At 41.4% G+C, this 13474-nt stretch overlaps 1 protein-coding gene and 1 pseudogene across 1 annotated transcript; both read right to left on the bottom strand.

The window, feature by feature from the left end:
* Window positions 1-5666: 5666 nt before the first annotated feature.
* LOC143869946 (alpha-aminoadipic semialdehyde synthase pseudogene) lies at window positions 5667-6698 on the bottom strand (annotated as a pseudogene).
* A 2228-nt stretch (window positions 6699-8926) lies between these two features.
* LOC143869945 (uncharacterized) lies at window positions 8927-9973 on the bottom strand. Its single transcript, XM_077376485.1, has 2 exons — window positions 9494-9973; window positions 8927-9268 (listed from the first exon to the last, which is right to left on the bottom strand). Exons 1-2 carry the CDS (start codon window positions 9971-9973, stop codon window positions 8927-8929), a joined length of 822 nt encoding a protein of 273 aa, XP_077232600.1.
* Window positions 9974-13474: the final 3501 nt, after the last annotated feature.

Here is a 13474-nt window from a genome sequence, read left to right as displayed (position 1 = left end):
CAGTTCTTCCCATCAGCCACCGCCTCCTCCGGAGCAGTAGATGGCTCTAGTTCTCTGATGATGGATCCTGTCTTGCTCAGATTTCTCTTTATATTAGGCTTATCTATATGTTTCTATAGTCTTTGGATTATCAGTTGGTTGTATGGATCCTATTTAGGTAGATTCTTCTATAGTCAGTTGGATCTTTTTGGGATGTATTCCGTTTTATCTAATTCTTAAGGGGGATATATGAGTGAAAAAATGAAGAAAACCTCCTGAGCTTCATAGACTTATGTCTTTGGCATATCGGGTTTACATTTATTCATCCACCTCTAGTAAATTATGTGAAGTTCTCATGGATGGTGTAAACAGGATGGACATTGATGGTCTTTGCAGTGAAGTTTTGTGTGTATTTGTAAGCAAAATGGGGTAAAATGGAGTAAATTTATTTGTAATTGTTGGGCGCATATGCATAGGACAGAAACCGGGCTGTAGGGACACATAGTTTGTTTGTATCTCAGCATACTGAGAACTATGTATTTGTAATTAAAAATCATGTTCTGTGAAGTGATGGTGGTTGTGGCATTGGGTTCATTGCGAAATATGGTAAAGGACTTTCAAAATCTTCAAATATTTGTTCAACAAGTTTTGGGGGAATTTATATTTCTATTGGATGGAAATATGATTTATTTGTATTTAATTGTGGTTATTCTCTCTAGTTGTTGGCAATGGGATCCCTGTTTTTTGTATTTTATTGTAGGTGAAAATGTTAGGACTTTGTCTGATAGAGCCCCAAGTTGCAAGTCCGTTTGGTTGGTGGAATTTTGTTGCTTCTTGTCACTTGTGTCGAACAAAAATCTTCCTGGGAGATTGTTGGGAAAAAAATTAATCCCGGTAAAAATAATAATTCTGGTGCTTTCTTTGGTTGCTTCAACTGTTGGGAAGAACAAAATTCTTCTTCAAACTTGTTGATGAATTGAACACCATTTATGACAACAGCCACCCCCTTCTTTCCAAATGGGCTCTCCACCCCACACCATAGGATGATCCAAAACGTCCATTTGATGGGCCACAATTTAAATAGGTTGTGTGACAAAGACAATTCCATAGATTGATCGTAGCCCCCCACCGTAGATGAACTCAATAACAAAAAAAAAAAAAAAACTTGAGTGCCCAGGTTAGGATAAACCCACGACTCTGCGGTTTGGGCACAACCTCTTTACATTGTGCTCCATCAATGGACGGTTGTGGATCATCCTATGGTGCGGTATGTTTAGTCCATTTTGAAAGCATGAGATCAATTGCAAGAATGGAAAATTAAATTGGTAGGCCATGCATTATTTGTGGTGACTTCGATCTAAACCTCATACCAAATATGGTTGACATTCTGCCAGAATATATTCTCTTCTCCAATTTAGAGCATTTGAAACTCATCAAAAAAAGTTCAAGTAAACGGTATTGTTTCAGTTATTTACACTAAAAAGTGAATTGATTCAGTTGAAATGGATTATATATATATACAACCAAATTTCTTTTCCAGTTGTTGATCTATTTTCTTAGCAGCAGGGAAAAACTTATTTTAACAATGCTTGCAAGGTAGAACTCATTCCAGCTTCAGAAAACTGGGCAGCCTTCAACTATGAGAACTCATTCCACCTTCAGAAAACTGGGTAACCTTCAACTTTCAGAACTCATTCCACCTTCATAAAACTGGGCAGCCTTCAACTACGATGCCTTTCGCAGTAGGACAAGAAGCGAAGGGGCACCCATCCAAGTAATTTCCCCACCGGTTGAGGCTTCCAATTCTACAAGAGCCACCATGCAGTTCCCAAGTACAGAAGTGCTGCTATCAGGGTACCCACCACCTGAAATTTTCATTCCATTCATCTTCATTGTCATTATTTACAACGAGAAAGATATTGTTAGGATGACATATTTGGTTATTAATTTGTTCAATTGGGTAAAGAGGAAAGGTGGAAGAGGAGAGGCACAAACCTGACCCATGAACATTGTTATTCGAGGAATCTTCATGTAATGACCAAGCTTGAAGTCTTGCAGAAATGTAACAGCCTGTGACATACTGATATACCCATAAACCTTGAAGCATATGTTAGCGACGGGGTATCCTCGGTATATACTCTGTTTGAAGACATCGTATATTTTGTTTTAGGATTCTTCCCTGCGAAATAGACTCAAACCCAATATAAACTAGGATTCAAGTACATTTTTTTAATTACAGCACACAAAAAAAGATAAATATATGCACACCACTAATTATAGTATACCAAAAAAGGGTTTCACGTAACAAAAAATTAAATACAGGAACTAATTACTGTGCACACTTTCAATTAATCCACTTCTCATCCATCCAAGTGGAGCCTCCAATGCATTGTCCGAGGAGTAATTACGTGAAAAAAGGAGCTGCACAAGGTACACCTGACCTACAAACACCATCACCACACCACACCGAATAAGTATGGAATCAGGGATGTTTTATACTACTTATTCACCTCCATAAATTACGTATCACGTACCTATTGAAAACGGGTGTGGACCCCGATCCGAGAGAGCGGCGGCGGTGAGGGACGTGCCCTCACGCGCGAACAGTCTCTATGGATCATCCACGTGAATGGAGAGCTCTACCAAGGAACTCTCGAAAGAAAATGTGCCCCTCACAGCATGAGTGGCGATACAAAGGTGAGATACCTCTCGATTCGGGGACTAACCCAGATTCGAGGCGTACCTTAAACAAAGAAGAGTCGCCATCCAAGGAAAAAAAAAGGCAAATGGGCCCTAGATCCCATACTATGCTCTGTTGCAACGGATAACCAGAGATATAAAATAAGGTTCGTGCCTGGTTACGAATTCGGAAGGTCTAAAGAGCACCTCATCCGCCCAAGTGCAAACACCTGGTCTCTTATGCCATTTACTTAATAATTTTGAAGAGCTTTGGGCGAAAATCATATGGAATGGGAATAAATATCTCCGAGAAGACGTCTATCTAATCATGCATGTCTCGGAGATGAAATCAAAGGCACACAAGATAAAATAAAAGAAACATGTGTCACCTAAGCATAGCTAGGTTATAAGTGACATGCCTAATGGATGTCTAAGTTCTGATGAACAAACACATGCACGACACACCAAAAAAGTATAAGGTCTGCGCAATAAAGTAAGAAAACACTGCAAAACATAGAAAAATGACTCGATACCATACAACCCTAAGACTCTAATCTATACCTAGGCCCGAGGCTTTAGATGATCTGATGTTCATCCAAAGAAGCCTACGTATCCCCGCCTCCACGAGAATCAAGGCAACGTAGTTCTTCGCACCTATTCTAAGCTATGATGCCTAAGACATCTAAACCTCTATCCTAGACTCGATCTAAAAGACCAGACTAATTCTTAAAGTTTCTTGTGTGATTATTTAAATTCCAATGGATTGTAGATTTTAGGACACCCTATATGCCCTAACTAAATGCAAGTTAGCCCTAAGCTAATGCAAGTGGTTCCTATAATCTATGTGTAGCTAGGCTGTATATCCTAAGAAAAACAGTAGGATCTATCGCATCTTAGACCTAGTCATCAATTGGCGATGTGGATCGCCAACTGACCGGACGGAGGCGTAAAACTCTTAGCTAGGACTCACTCCTAACTCTAACACAAACAAATAAAACACACAACAAACAAACAAATGAACGAGGGAGCAACTCCCGACTCAAAAACTCTCTAACTAGGACAAGCTCCTAACTCTAGAGGAAGATCTTTTCGAAGAAAACAATATTTTGAAAGATTTTTGTAATTTTGAAAGATTTAAAATGCTTATTTTTAAAGGTTTGGCTGGACTTGGGATGTGGATCCCAAGCTGCACTACGTACCTCGTGGAAGAGGATCAAGCCAACGTAGTTCGGAACAGATTTCCTAACTACTCCTAATGACTCAAGATTTTTGAGATTTTTGGTTTTTCAGATGTTTTTGTTGTTTTTAAGTATTCTTGACTCAAGGGGGACAAATCCTATCATCATAAGGGGAGGACAGACTCCTGAAATCCCGCAAAGGTTGGACAGCATCCTATGCTTTGCGGGGGAAAAGAACAGAAACACAGCTCTGCAAGGGTTGGACAGCATCCTATACCTTGCAGGAGCGGATAGAAAAACACAAGATTTGATGAGAGGTTGGATAAAATCCTAACCCCTATGATGATAGGACTGACTCCCGAAAGAAAAACAGACTCTCTAGCTAAGGACAGACTCCTAGGCTAAGGACTGACTCTGAAAATAGGATTCTAAGAAGGAGGTGCTAATGAGACAAAGCCTGTCTCCTAAAAGAAAAAGAGATAAAGAAGGGTGCTAGTGAGACTATCAAGCTAAGATAAAACTCACAAGTACCAAGGAAAAAAAGACCTTGTGCATATTTAGCAAAGGTAAAACATCCAACCGGGCCGGACAGCTACCTAGCCCTAGGGTGCAACAAATGTGCAACCCAATACCCATAGGGTAAGGGGTATGATGCCAAGCCGAGTAGGATGTTCTCCCAAAACCAAATGATGCACAAAGAGGAAGATGCTAATGAGACTGGGCAAGTCTCTTAGACATATAGGTAGGATAGAGAAAAATGCTAACAAGGAAAAAGAGACCTTGTGCATATTTGGTTTAGGTAAAACACCCAGCCGGGCCGGACAGCTACCTAGCCCTAGGGTGCAACAAATGTGCAATCCAATACCCATAAGGTAAGGGGTATGATGCCAAGCCGAGCAAGGTGTTCTTCCAAAAACCAAGAGACGCACAAAGATGAGGTTTAGAAAGAAAAATGAGATTGCATGAGACTCCTAAACAAAAAGATAAGCTCCAAGAGAGGTGCTGACGAGACACGGCATGTCTCCTAAGGATGGACTCACTAACGAGACAAAGCTTGTCTCTAAAGGATACAACTTTCTCTGTCTGAGACATAGCCTGTCTCCCTGAGAGGGCTCTAGAGAACTCTTTCATTGCCCTTGCAATGAATGGATTTCTAATTTCTAGGGGATACATACCATAAAGACTTGGACAAGTCTTTAAGTAAATGAGAGGAGTGCTACTTGGACTAAGCGAGTCCCCTAAGGATGGGCTTAGGCTAGCGCTTTCATCGCCCTTGCAACGAGAGGGAATTCTAATATCAAAGAATTTTAACAAAATCTATAAGACTGTGTTAGTCTATCAAAAAGAGAAGAAAAAGCTACTAGATAATCGCAAATTTTATTCTAAGAATAAATCAAGTGCTAAGCAAAGAAGAATATACAATCTAATAGTAATCATAAAATGATAAATAACATTAATTAGTCCAGACCAGCCGCTGGATAGCCTAATAAAGTAAAACAATATCAAAACACTTCAAAACCAACCACAAACCCCAATACGGGGACTCCAATGAAATCAGATGATGCCAAAGTAATCATCTGATATCATATACACATGATAATATTTCTAATCCCGCCTTGAGATCAGACAGTACTCATGTCGATAATATCGAATAGAGTAGTCATCTGATCTCCTTCTTCCTATTAACAATTTATTTAAATAAATAGGAATGAGTATAATAAGCTTTAAGATAATCTCACCTGAATAACCCGTTTATCTTCAGAATCTAACTCAAAACTAAAAAGAGGAAAGAAGAGAGGAGAGGGTACTATCATGATCCAATAAATCCCTCTAAGGGTGGGCTTGGGCTATCGCCTTCATCGCCCTTATATGGTCTATGCCAGGATTCAGGCCCATTTCACAAAGAATCGTAACACCGGCACCTTTTGCTTTCTCATCTACGCTAGCCATTAAATTGTCAACATAGCTAGCAGTGATAAGATGCTTATTGAGCTCAATACATGCATTCGCTATGACAGAGTGACAGCTAGGCGGCAATAGACTGATTACAACTTTAACCTGTGCAATATACTTACAAAGGCTTCCATAATCCATTACATCAAGCTGAATTGCCGCTGAATTTGGAATACCTTCAACAATCTTTTCAGCATCCTTGAGGTACAAAGACGCAACAATGACTTTACCATCTTTAGGTTCTTCAGAGTTAGCATCCATACCTGTTTTAAACCAATGACGAGATGAAATGCTTCCCTTTGATGCTAAGAACTCAGCAGCTGGTTGGCATACTTGGCCTGCACCCAGAATTAGAACTGCTGGTGCTTTTTTTTCAACTCATCTTCATTCTCCACAATGCATTCATTGGCCTTGCCAACCTTCAGAGAAAACTTATTTGTTTCTTTGTTTAAAACCCGGCCATGGTCACCACTTTGATTGGCAATAGAAGTTAGAGAATCTTTTATTTGTTCTAGAATGGTGCTGTCATCAGCTCTAACTTCAAGTTCTGAATATGACATAGCATTTGAATTCTGACCCAAATCACACCTAACCAAGTGAAAAGAACCACCAGCAGCTTCAATAATATCCAAGGCCTCATTTATTAGTAATTGATCAAACAAATGGCCACTAAGAGATACCAATATGGTGTATTTCTTTTTGTTAGACAGACCAGTCCCATCATTTGTTGACAGAGTTTCTGAAGCAGAATTTCTCATACGGGGGATATATTCGTACAGGGGAGTCAGTATTCCTTCATGAGCTATGCAAGCTCTTTTTAAGTAGGGAGGCAATTCTGAGATGTTTTTTTTGTAGAAGCCAAGCTACCAATAAATTGCAACAGGATATCCTTATAACTGTGTTTTCTAGTCATACACATTTCCCGTTTATTCCAACAGTTATAATTAAACCAAACATTCATGTTCTAAGAAATAATATTGAAGCCTTCTCAATTCTTCTCAGTTCCAAGAAATGATATTCATGTTCCACTGTAGTAACTCACGATGCAGCTGAAGCCTTAGAAAATTCTAGTTTATAGTAGTTATGGCAATTAAAGCAAACGGCTTGTTCATGAACAACTAAGCCTGACAGTGCAAACACTAATGACCAAAATGCTATCCCAATTCATAAAATGCACAAAAACAGGAACTGAACTTGAGAATGATTATTAACAAATTTCAAGTGGAGATCATAAACCTGTACAGATCTTTTGAAAATTATAACAAAATTCAAGCAAATCCTAATCATTTTGTTTAAGAAAATCATCATAAGTTCCAACAAGATCAAGATCTTATTTTATCAAGCAAGCATTATTCAGAAATTACCATTAAACCTGAGAAATAATAAGAATCCAGTAGACTTTCTGAGAATAAGCAGAAAAAAACAGAGTACTTACCTCCTTTGATTCAATTTTGTCTTTTTTTTTTAATTTGCGTCCTCGCCTCAGAATCGATGAAGATGATTAATCGAGCTCCGACGAAGCTTGATTCACCAGATCCGATCAATAACCTTGTCTTGTTGAACAGATACTCTTTCCTCTTAGAAATTTGATTCAAATTACCAAAATCGGAGAAGATTAGCTAGATCAGAGAAGAGGATCAACACTGTATGTCTTATTCTGCGCAGATCTAGGGTTTCAGAAGTTAAAATGGAGGCTAGCAGGGGAGGTGCCGGATTTCATGAGATTCACCGGAAATTGCATCGGAGAAGACGATCGGAGTTAGGGTCTGGATTTTTTCTTTTCTTTTCAGATCTTGATTTGTCTCTCAAAATTTTGAACGAATAATGAAATATTCTTGAGGAGATTTACTTGAATTTATAAACGTAAAAATTAGATCTAGCAAGGTAAAAATGAGAATCTAGAAAGCTAGAGAACAAAAGCTGAAGAATGTGTAGATCTAAAGAAATTTTAAAGGAGAAAAAAAAAACTGGAATGAGGATAGGATGAGTAGATCGGAGGTAGTTTCTGACCGGAGAAGATTGCCGGAATCTGATGCGTTTGGCCTGAGAAGGAGTCATGGCCGGGGTTTACCGGAACTCCGTCGGGATCTGCCAGAGGAGAGGATCCGAGGAACGTAAGGTTAGAGGTTTGGGGATTTTTCTCCTTCTCTCTCTAATTTCTGGAAAATGAGATCTCTCTATCTCAGATCTGAACTTCGGTGCTTGGAATCTCACCGGAGAAGAGGATCGGAGAATATGAAGCTTGCCTGAGATGATTAGCCGGAGAAGATGACTTTGGTTAGGTTTTTGGAGATCCTCTCTCTTTCTCTCAGATCTTGAATCCCTCTCATCAGCTGAGGAAATGGCCAGCCGAATCTTGCCGGATCTCCGATCAAGATGATCGGAGAAGAAGAACGAAGTTGAAAACCCTTATCTCTTTTTCTTTCTCTGCAAAAATTTCTTTTGTTTTTCTTTGATTTTCGTTTTTATAGAAAATTTTCGGAATTGATATTGGCACTCCGTTGATGGGCGCACAAAAAAATGATAAGGAGCGCCCGTAACTTTTGTCCTACTCGGCCCAGGTTCGGCCCCATCCAGGATAATCCACCCCCCTTCTGCGAACTTGCACCACGACCTTGCTTGACTCGTTCGCTAGGTAAACGAGTTCAAATTTTGATGAAATTTCGCAGGGACCTCAGTGAGACCCTCAGCTAGCCTAGGGGGAAATTTGGGACCCTAGTTGATTGATTTGTTGGGTTTTGCACAAAATTGGAAGATTAAGGGCACGGTCAAAATGGGGTGTCTACAACGGGGGCAGAGGGTCAAATGGCAGATTCATCAGGCAGTTGTCTCTCCATGGGAGGTTCTCTGCAAGTCCTTTTGTTGTGGCCAAGTTTTCCACAGATCGTACATTTGCGATGCACTCCACTCTGCAATTCGTGGTCAGATCTTCTCGTACGCGGCCGTCCAGGTGGTCTTTTCGTTATAGGAGGTAATACAGTGTTGAGAGGTTCTGGAGGCACTTCCTATTGAGTGCGATCTATTGTAGGGTGAAGCACCTCAGCGTACGTTTTCCGATACATCTCTATACGAAACCATTTCTGGCAATAATCGTACTCATCAAAATCCGTGATGGCAATGGCTGCCATGGCATGTCCTCACGGCAGCCCAAGCGTTTGGAACTCACGACATGTACAGGTTTGTTGCAGCAAGTCTACGACATCATGATGATCACGGGACCTTACTTCAAATTCGTGCACACCTACTCGATAAGCATCATATCCGCGACCCTGTTCCCTGGCCAGACCCAAATGTTTTTCTGCATAATGCGTGCACTTTGTTTCCCATTCATGGCCCATCGCTTGACGTTTCTGTATGTATTCGGAGCTCTTAAAACAAGTCAGCTCCACCGCAGCTGCAATCGGCAATTTTCTGGCATCCTTTAGCACTGCATTGTAACACTCCGATCTATTGGTGGTCAACACATCATATCTATCCCCCTTGAAGTAGAAACTAGCCCAGTTTTCCTTGGGAATAGCGGCTATCCAGTTGTGTGCATTTTCACTCCTCGCTTTAATTTTTTCCATTGTGTCTATGAAAACACTCTCTCTCAAAGCTCTAGCAGCTCTCCAGAACAATTTCTTAAGTAAAGGGTCTTTGAAGTCGGTGTACAAATTGGCGGCGAGGTGACGCATGCAGTAGCTATGGTTTGCAATAGGCATTACTTTAGGCACTGCTTGCATCAACCCCTTTTGTCGATCGGAGCATAGGGTCAATGCGCATATCCCCTCCGGCAATACGTGCCGCTTCACCAAATAGAGGAACCAGCACCAGCTATCTTCGTTCTCAGTCTCGACAACTCCAAAAGCTAATGGAACTAATCCGTTGTTCCCGTCTACCCCAACAGCGATAAGTAAGATTCCAAGATACTTTCCACGTAGATGCGTCCCATCGACCAAAACTATCGATCTGAGTGTTCGCTGGAAAGAACGTATGCTGGGACCAAATGCCCAGAATAAGCGAGCAAATTTATCATCTCCCCCTGGATGTAGATCTCTCGCTCGAAAAACACGCATGTAGGTGCCCGGGTTTGTTCTCATCATCTCAACTATCAGTGCAGGCAGCAAGCGGTACGAGTCCTCCACATTTCCACACTTTATTTCAAGGATGATGTTCATCGTAAGGTGTGCTCTACGGTAGGTCATGGTTATACCCCAGTGCGACTGATGTACTGTCTTATGATCCTTGTCCCGACATCTTCTGGACGATCAAATAGGGGTAAGCATGTCTCGGCAACCCATGGTGATGTAGCTAGATGATTATCATTGCCCTTTAAGTGAGATGTACACGTATGGTCGCTGGCAAACTTCTTCACTAGCACATAAGTCATACGGTTAATGCCTGATATACGCCACTTGCAACCTGGTTCCTTGCATACAACGGCATACTTCTTGGGAGTTGACCGTGACTTCTTGAACATGAATCACTGCCGAATTGCATACTCCTTAACGGCCTTCTTGAACTGCTTCATATTTGGATACATAGCCCCAACAGTTAACTCATCGAACTGAAGATTATCTGCATCTACCTCATCAGCCCCAACATACATGTCGTCTACTTCGACTGCGCGACATGTGCCGGCAGGTAGAAATGGCCGACCATTGCCGGTAGGGGGAGCCACTTCTGTTGGCCTAAGGCTTTCACCAGAATCTTCGTCGTGATTTTTATTTCCACTATCATTTTCAGGATCATGAGCGGCCTCATCACCCTGCTCATCCTGAACCTCAGCTTCAACCTCAGCCTCGTCATCATCCTCATCATCATCCTCTGCAGGATCATCATCATTGTCATCTTCAGTTCTAAATTCTTCCAAATCACAACCGAAGACATGAAAATCATCCTCGAAAACATTAATATGCTCCAACGGCACATCTGCATCCTTCCCGGGGACAATGATATCTTCGGAGATATGGTTCCCATACATATCGTCCGAGAAGTTTTCATTTAGGTCAACTCGAACCCTACATAGTTCAACAATATAAAATCAGGATAGTAGATTTAGTACTTGAATATAAATAAAATTCTACAAGACATACCTTGAACTAAATTGTGCTGAGTCACCTCCTATGCTTGTATTACCCAATTCTGTTTCATATTCTCTTTGTAAGTCTACTTCAAAATGAGAGTCGGGAGTGACAGTTACTCGTTCCGGTGGATATCTTAGGTGTGTAATCGGTGGAACGGAAGTAGGAGGTATGCATGCATTATTAGAGGGATTTTGAGAGGGAATCGGTGGTACAGAAGTCAAAGGTATGGGCAGGTTATTAGAGGGATTTCGCGGTGAAAAGGAAGTAGAAGGTATGATATTGTATAGGCCATTGTCAATTTTTGTTATGTATAGCATCACAGAGTTGAAAGTATCTTTCTCAAGCACCTTAACCAACGTTTGGAAGATATCATCGCTATCGACGTCGATTAGAGTGCTTATATATGGATCAACAACATATCGACATTTGATGGATAGTGACACTCGTCCTGCAATACTCCCAATTCGACTGTGGATTAGAGCCTCCAATTCTTTAAGATTCATTCGGGGACTTACCAATACAAATTTCTTACTCCCACCAACATATTCCCAATTAACTTCATCCTTCAGTATGCCATCATAGTGTAACAGTACAGAAACCATTGTGCGTGCCACTTTATGAAGACCTGCAAAGGGCCAACAAGATATCATAAGAACCACTACATAAAGGGGGCTTCTTAAGGCGAATAAGTAGATGCCGGCTTAACCAAAACCTTGGGAGGCACACGTTGAGGAGGTGAACCAGACAACTCTGGTTTTGAAAGAACAAAATATGAGCTTCCTGATTGAGAAGTTGTCTGCAAAAGGAGTATATGATATGGTTAAGACTTAAACATGACAAGAAGATGATAACATTTTTATTTAGAGTACATTTAATACCATACTAAAGCATGCAAATAATTGCACTTAAGTGAACATTGCATTTCAAGTATACAGGTCACAATACCAAATCTAGTTTAAAGACGAAATGTACGAGAAATTAGTTTAACATGTTAGATCTGGCAAGGATATAATATTTTCTTAAATAAACATTACAGAAGGGATTATGGGCCCTCAAATGGGGTAGAAGAAGTACCCTTGGAGGGTCCATCAAATCCAGAAGATGGTCCTCAAGTTCAAAGTGATGGGTTTTCAACTACAAAAAGGGGTTACTAGTACCTAAGGGGGGCTTCTCAAGGGCAATAGAGGGGAGCTGCGCATGGTATTACAGAAGGGATTATGGGCCCTCAAATGGGGTAGAAGAAGTACCCTTGGAGGGCCCATCAAATCCAGAAGATGTTCCTCAAGTTCAAAGTGATGGGTTTTCAGCTACAAAAATGGGGTTACTAGTACCTAAGGGGGGGCTTCTCAAGGGCACTAGAGCGGAGCTGTGCATGGTATTACAGAAGGGATTATGGGCCCTCAAATGGGGTAGAAGAAGTACCCTTGGACGGTTCATCAAATCCACAAGATGGTCCTCAAGTTCAAAGTGATGGGTTTTCAGCTACAAAAAGAGGTTACTAGTACCTAAGGGAGGGTTCTCAAGGGCAGTAGAGGGGAGCTGCGCATGGTATTACAGAAGGGATTATGGGCCCTCAAATAGGGTAGAAGAAGTACCCTTGGAGGGCCCATCAAATCCAGAAGATGTTCCTCAAGTTCAAAGTGATGGGTTTTCAGCTATAAAAAGAGGTTACTAGTACCTAAGGGGGGCTTCTCAAGGGCAGTAGAGGGGAGCTGCGCATGGTATTACAGAAGGGATTATGGGCCTTCAAATGGGGTAGAAGAAGTACCCTTGGAGGGCCCATAAAATCCAGAAGATGTTCCTCAAGTTCAAAGTCAGGGGTTTTCAGCTAAAAAAATGGGGTTACTAGTACCTAAGGGGGGGCTTCTCAAGGGCAATAGAGGGGAGCTACGCATGGTATTACAGGAGGGATTATGGGCCCTCAAATGGGGTAGAAGAAGTACCCTTGGATGGTTAATCAAATCCAAAAGATGGTCGTCAAGTTCAAAGTGATGGGTTTTCATCTACAAAAAGGGGTTACTAGTACCTAAGGGGAGCTTCTCAAGGGCAGTATAGGGGAGCTGCGCATGGTATTACAGAAGGGATTATGGGCCCTCAAATGGGGTAGAAGAAGTACCCTTGGAGGGCCCATCAAATCCAGAAGATGTTCCTCAAGTTTAAAGTCATGGGTTTTCAGCTACAAAAATGGGGTTACTAGTACCTAAGGGGGGATTCTCAAGGGCAGTAGAGGGGAGCTGCGCATGGTATTACAGAAGGGATTATGGGCCCTCAAATGGGGTAGAAGAAGTACCATTGGAGGGCCCATCAAATCCAGAAGATGTTCCTCAAGTTCAAAGTCATGGGTTTTCAGCTACAAAAATGGGTTACTAGTACCTAAGGGTGGCTTCTCAAGGGCAGTAGAGGGGAGCTGCGCATGGTATTATAGAAGGGATTATGGGCCCTCAAATGGGGTAGAAGAAGTACCCTTGGAGGGCCCATCAAATCCAGAAGATGTTCCTCAAGTTCAAAGTCATAAGTTTTCAGCAACAAAAATGAGGTTACTAGTACCTAAGGGGGGCTTCTCAAGGGCAGTAGAGGGGAGCTGCGCATGGTATTACAGAAGAGATTATGAGCCCTCAA

Source organism: Tasmannia lanceolata, unplaced genomic scaffold (assembly GCF_043159265.1).
Source record: "Tasmannia lanceolata isolate RefF3 unplaced genomic scaffold, GAP_Taslan_0.1 ptg000003l, whole genome shotgun sequence".
Classification (NCBI taxonomy): Eukaryota; Viridiplantae; Streptophyta; class Magnoliopsida; order Canellales; family Winteraceae; genus Tasmannia; species Tasmannia lanceolata.
Note: the sequence above shows the minus strand (reverse complement) of the source record. Positions and strands in the feature narration are given on the sequence as shown.

What these genes read in the sequence shown, in the direction of transcription:
- LOC143869945 (XM_077376485.1), bottom strand. Translation starts at nt 9,973, where the DNA reads ATGACCTACCGTAGAGCACACCTTACGATGAACATCATCCTTGAAATA. An exon ending in TGATGCAAGCAGTGCCTAAA is followed by an intron (nt 9,269 to 9,493) that starts GTAATGCCTATT and finishes TTCTACTTCAAG; the next exon opens with GGGGATAGATATGATGTGTT.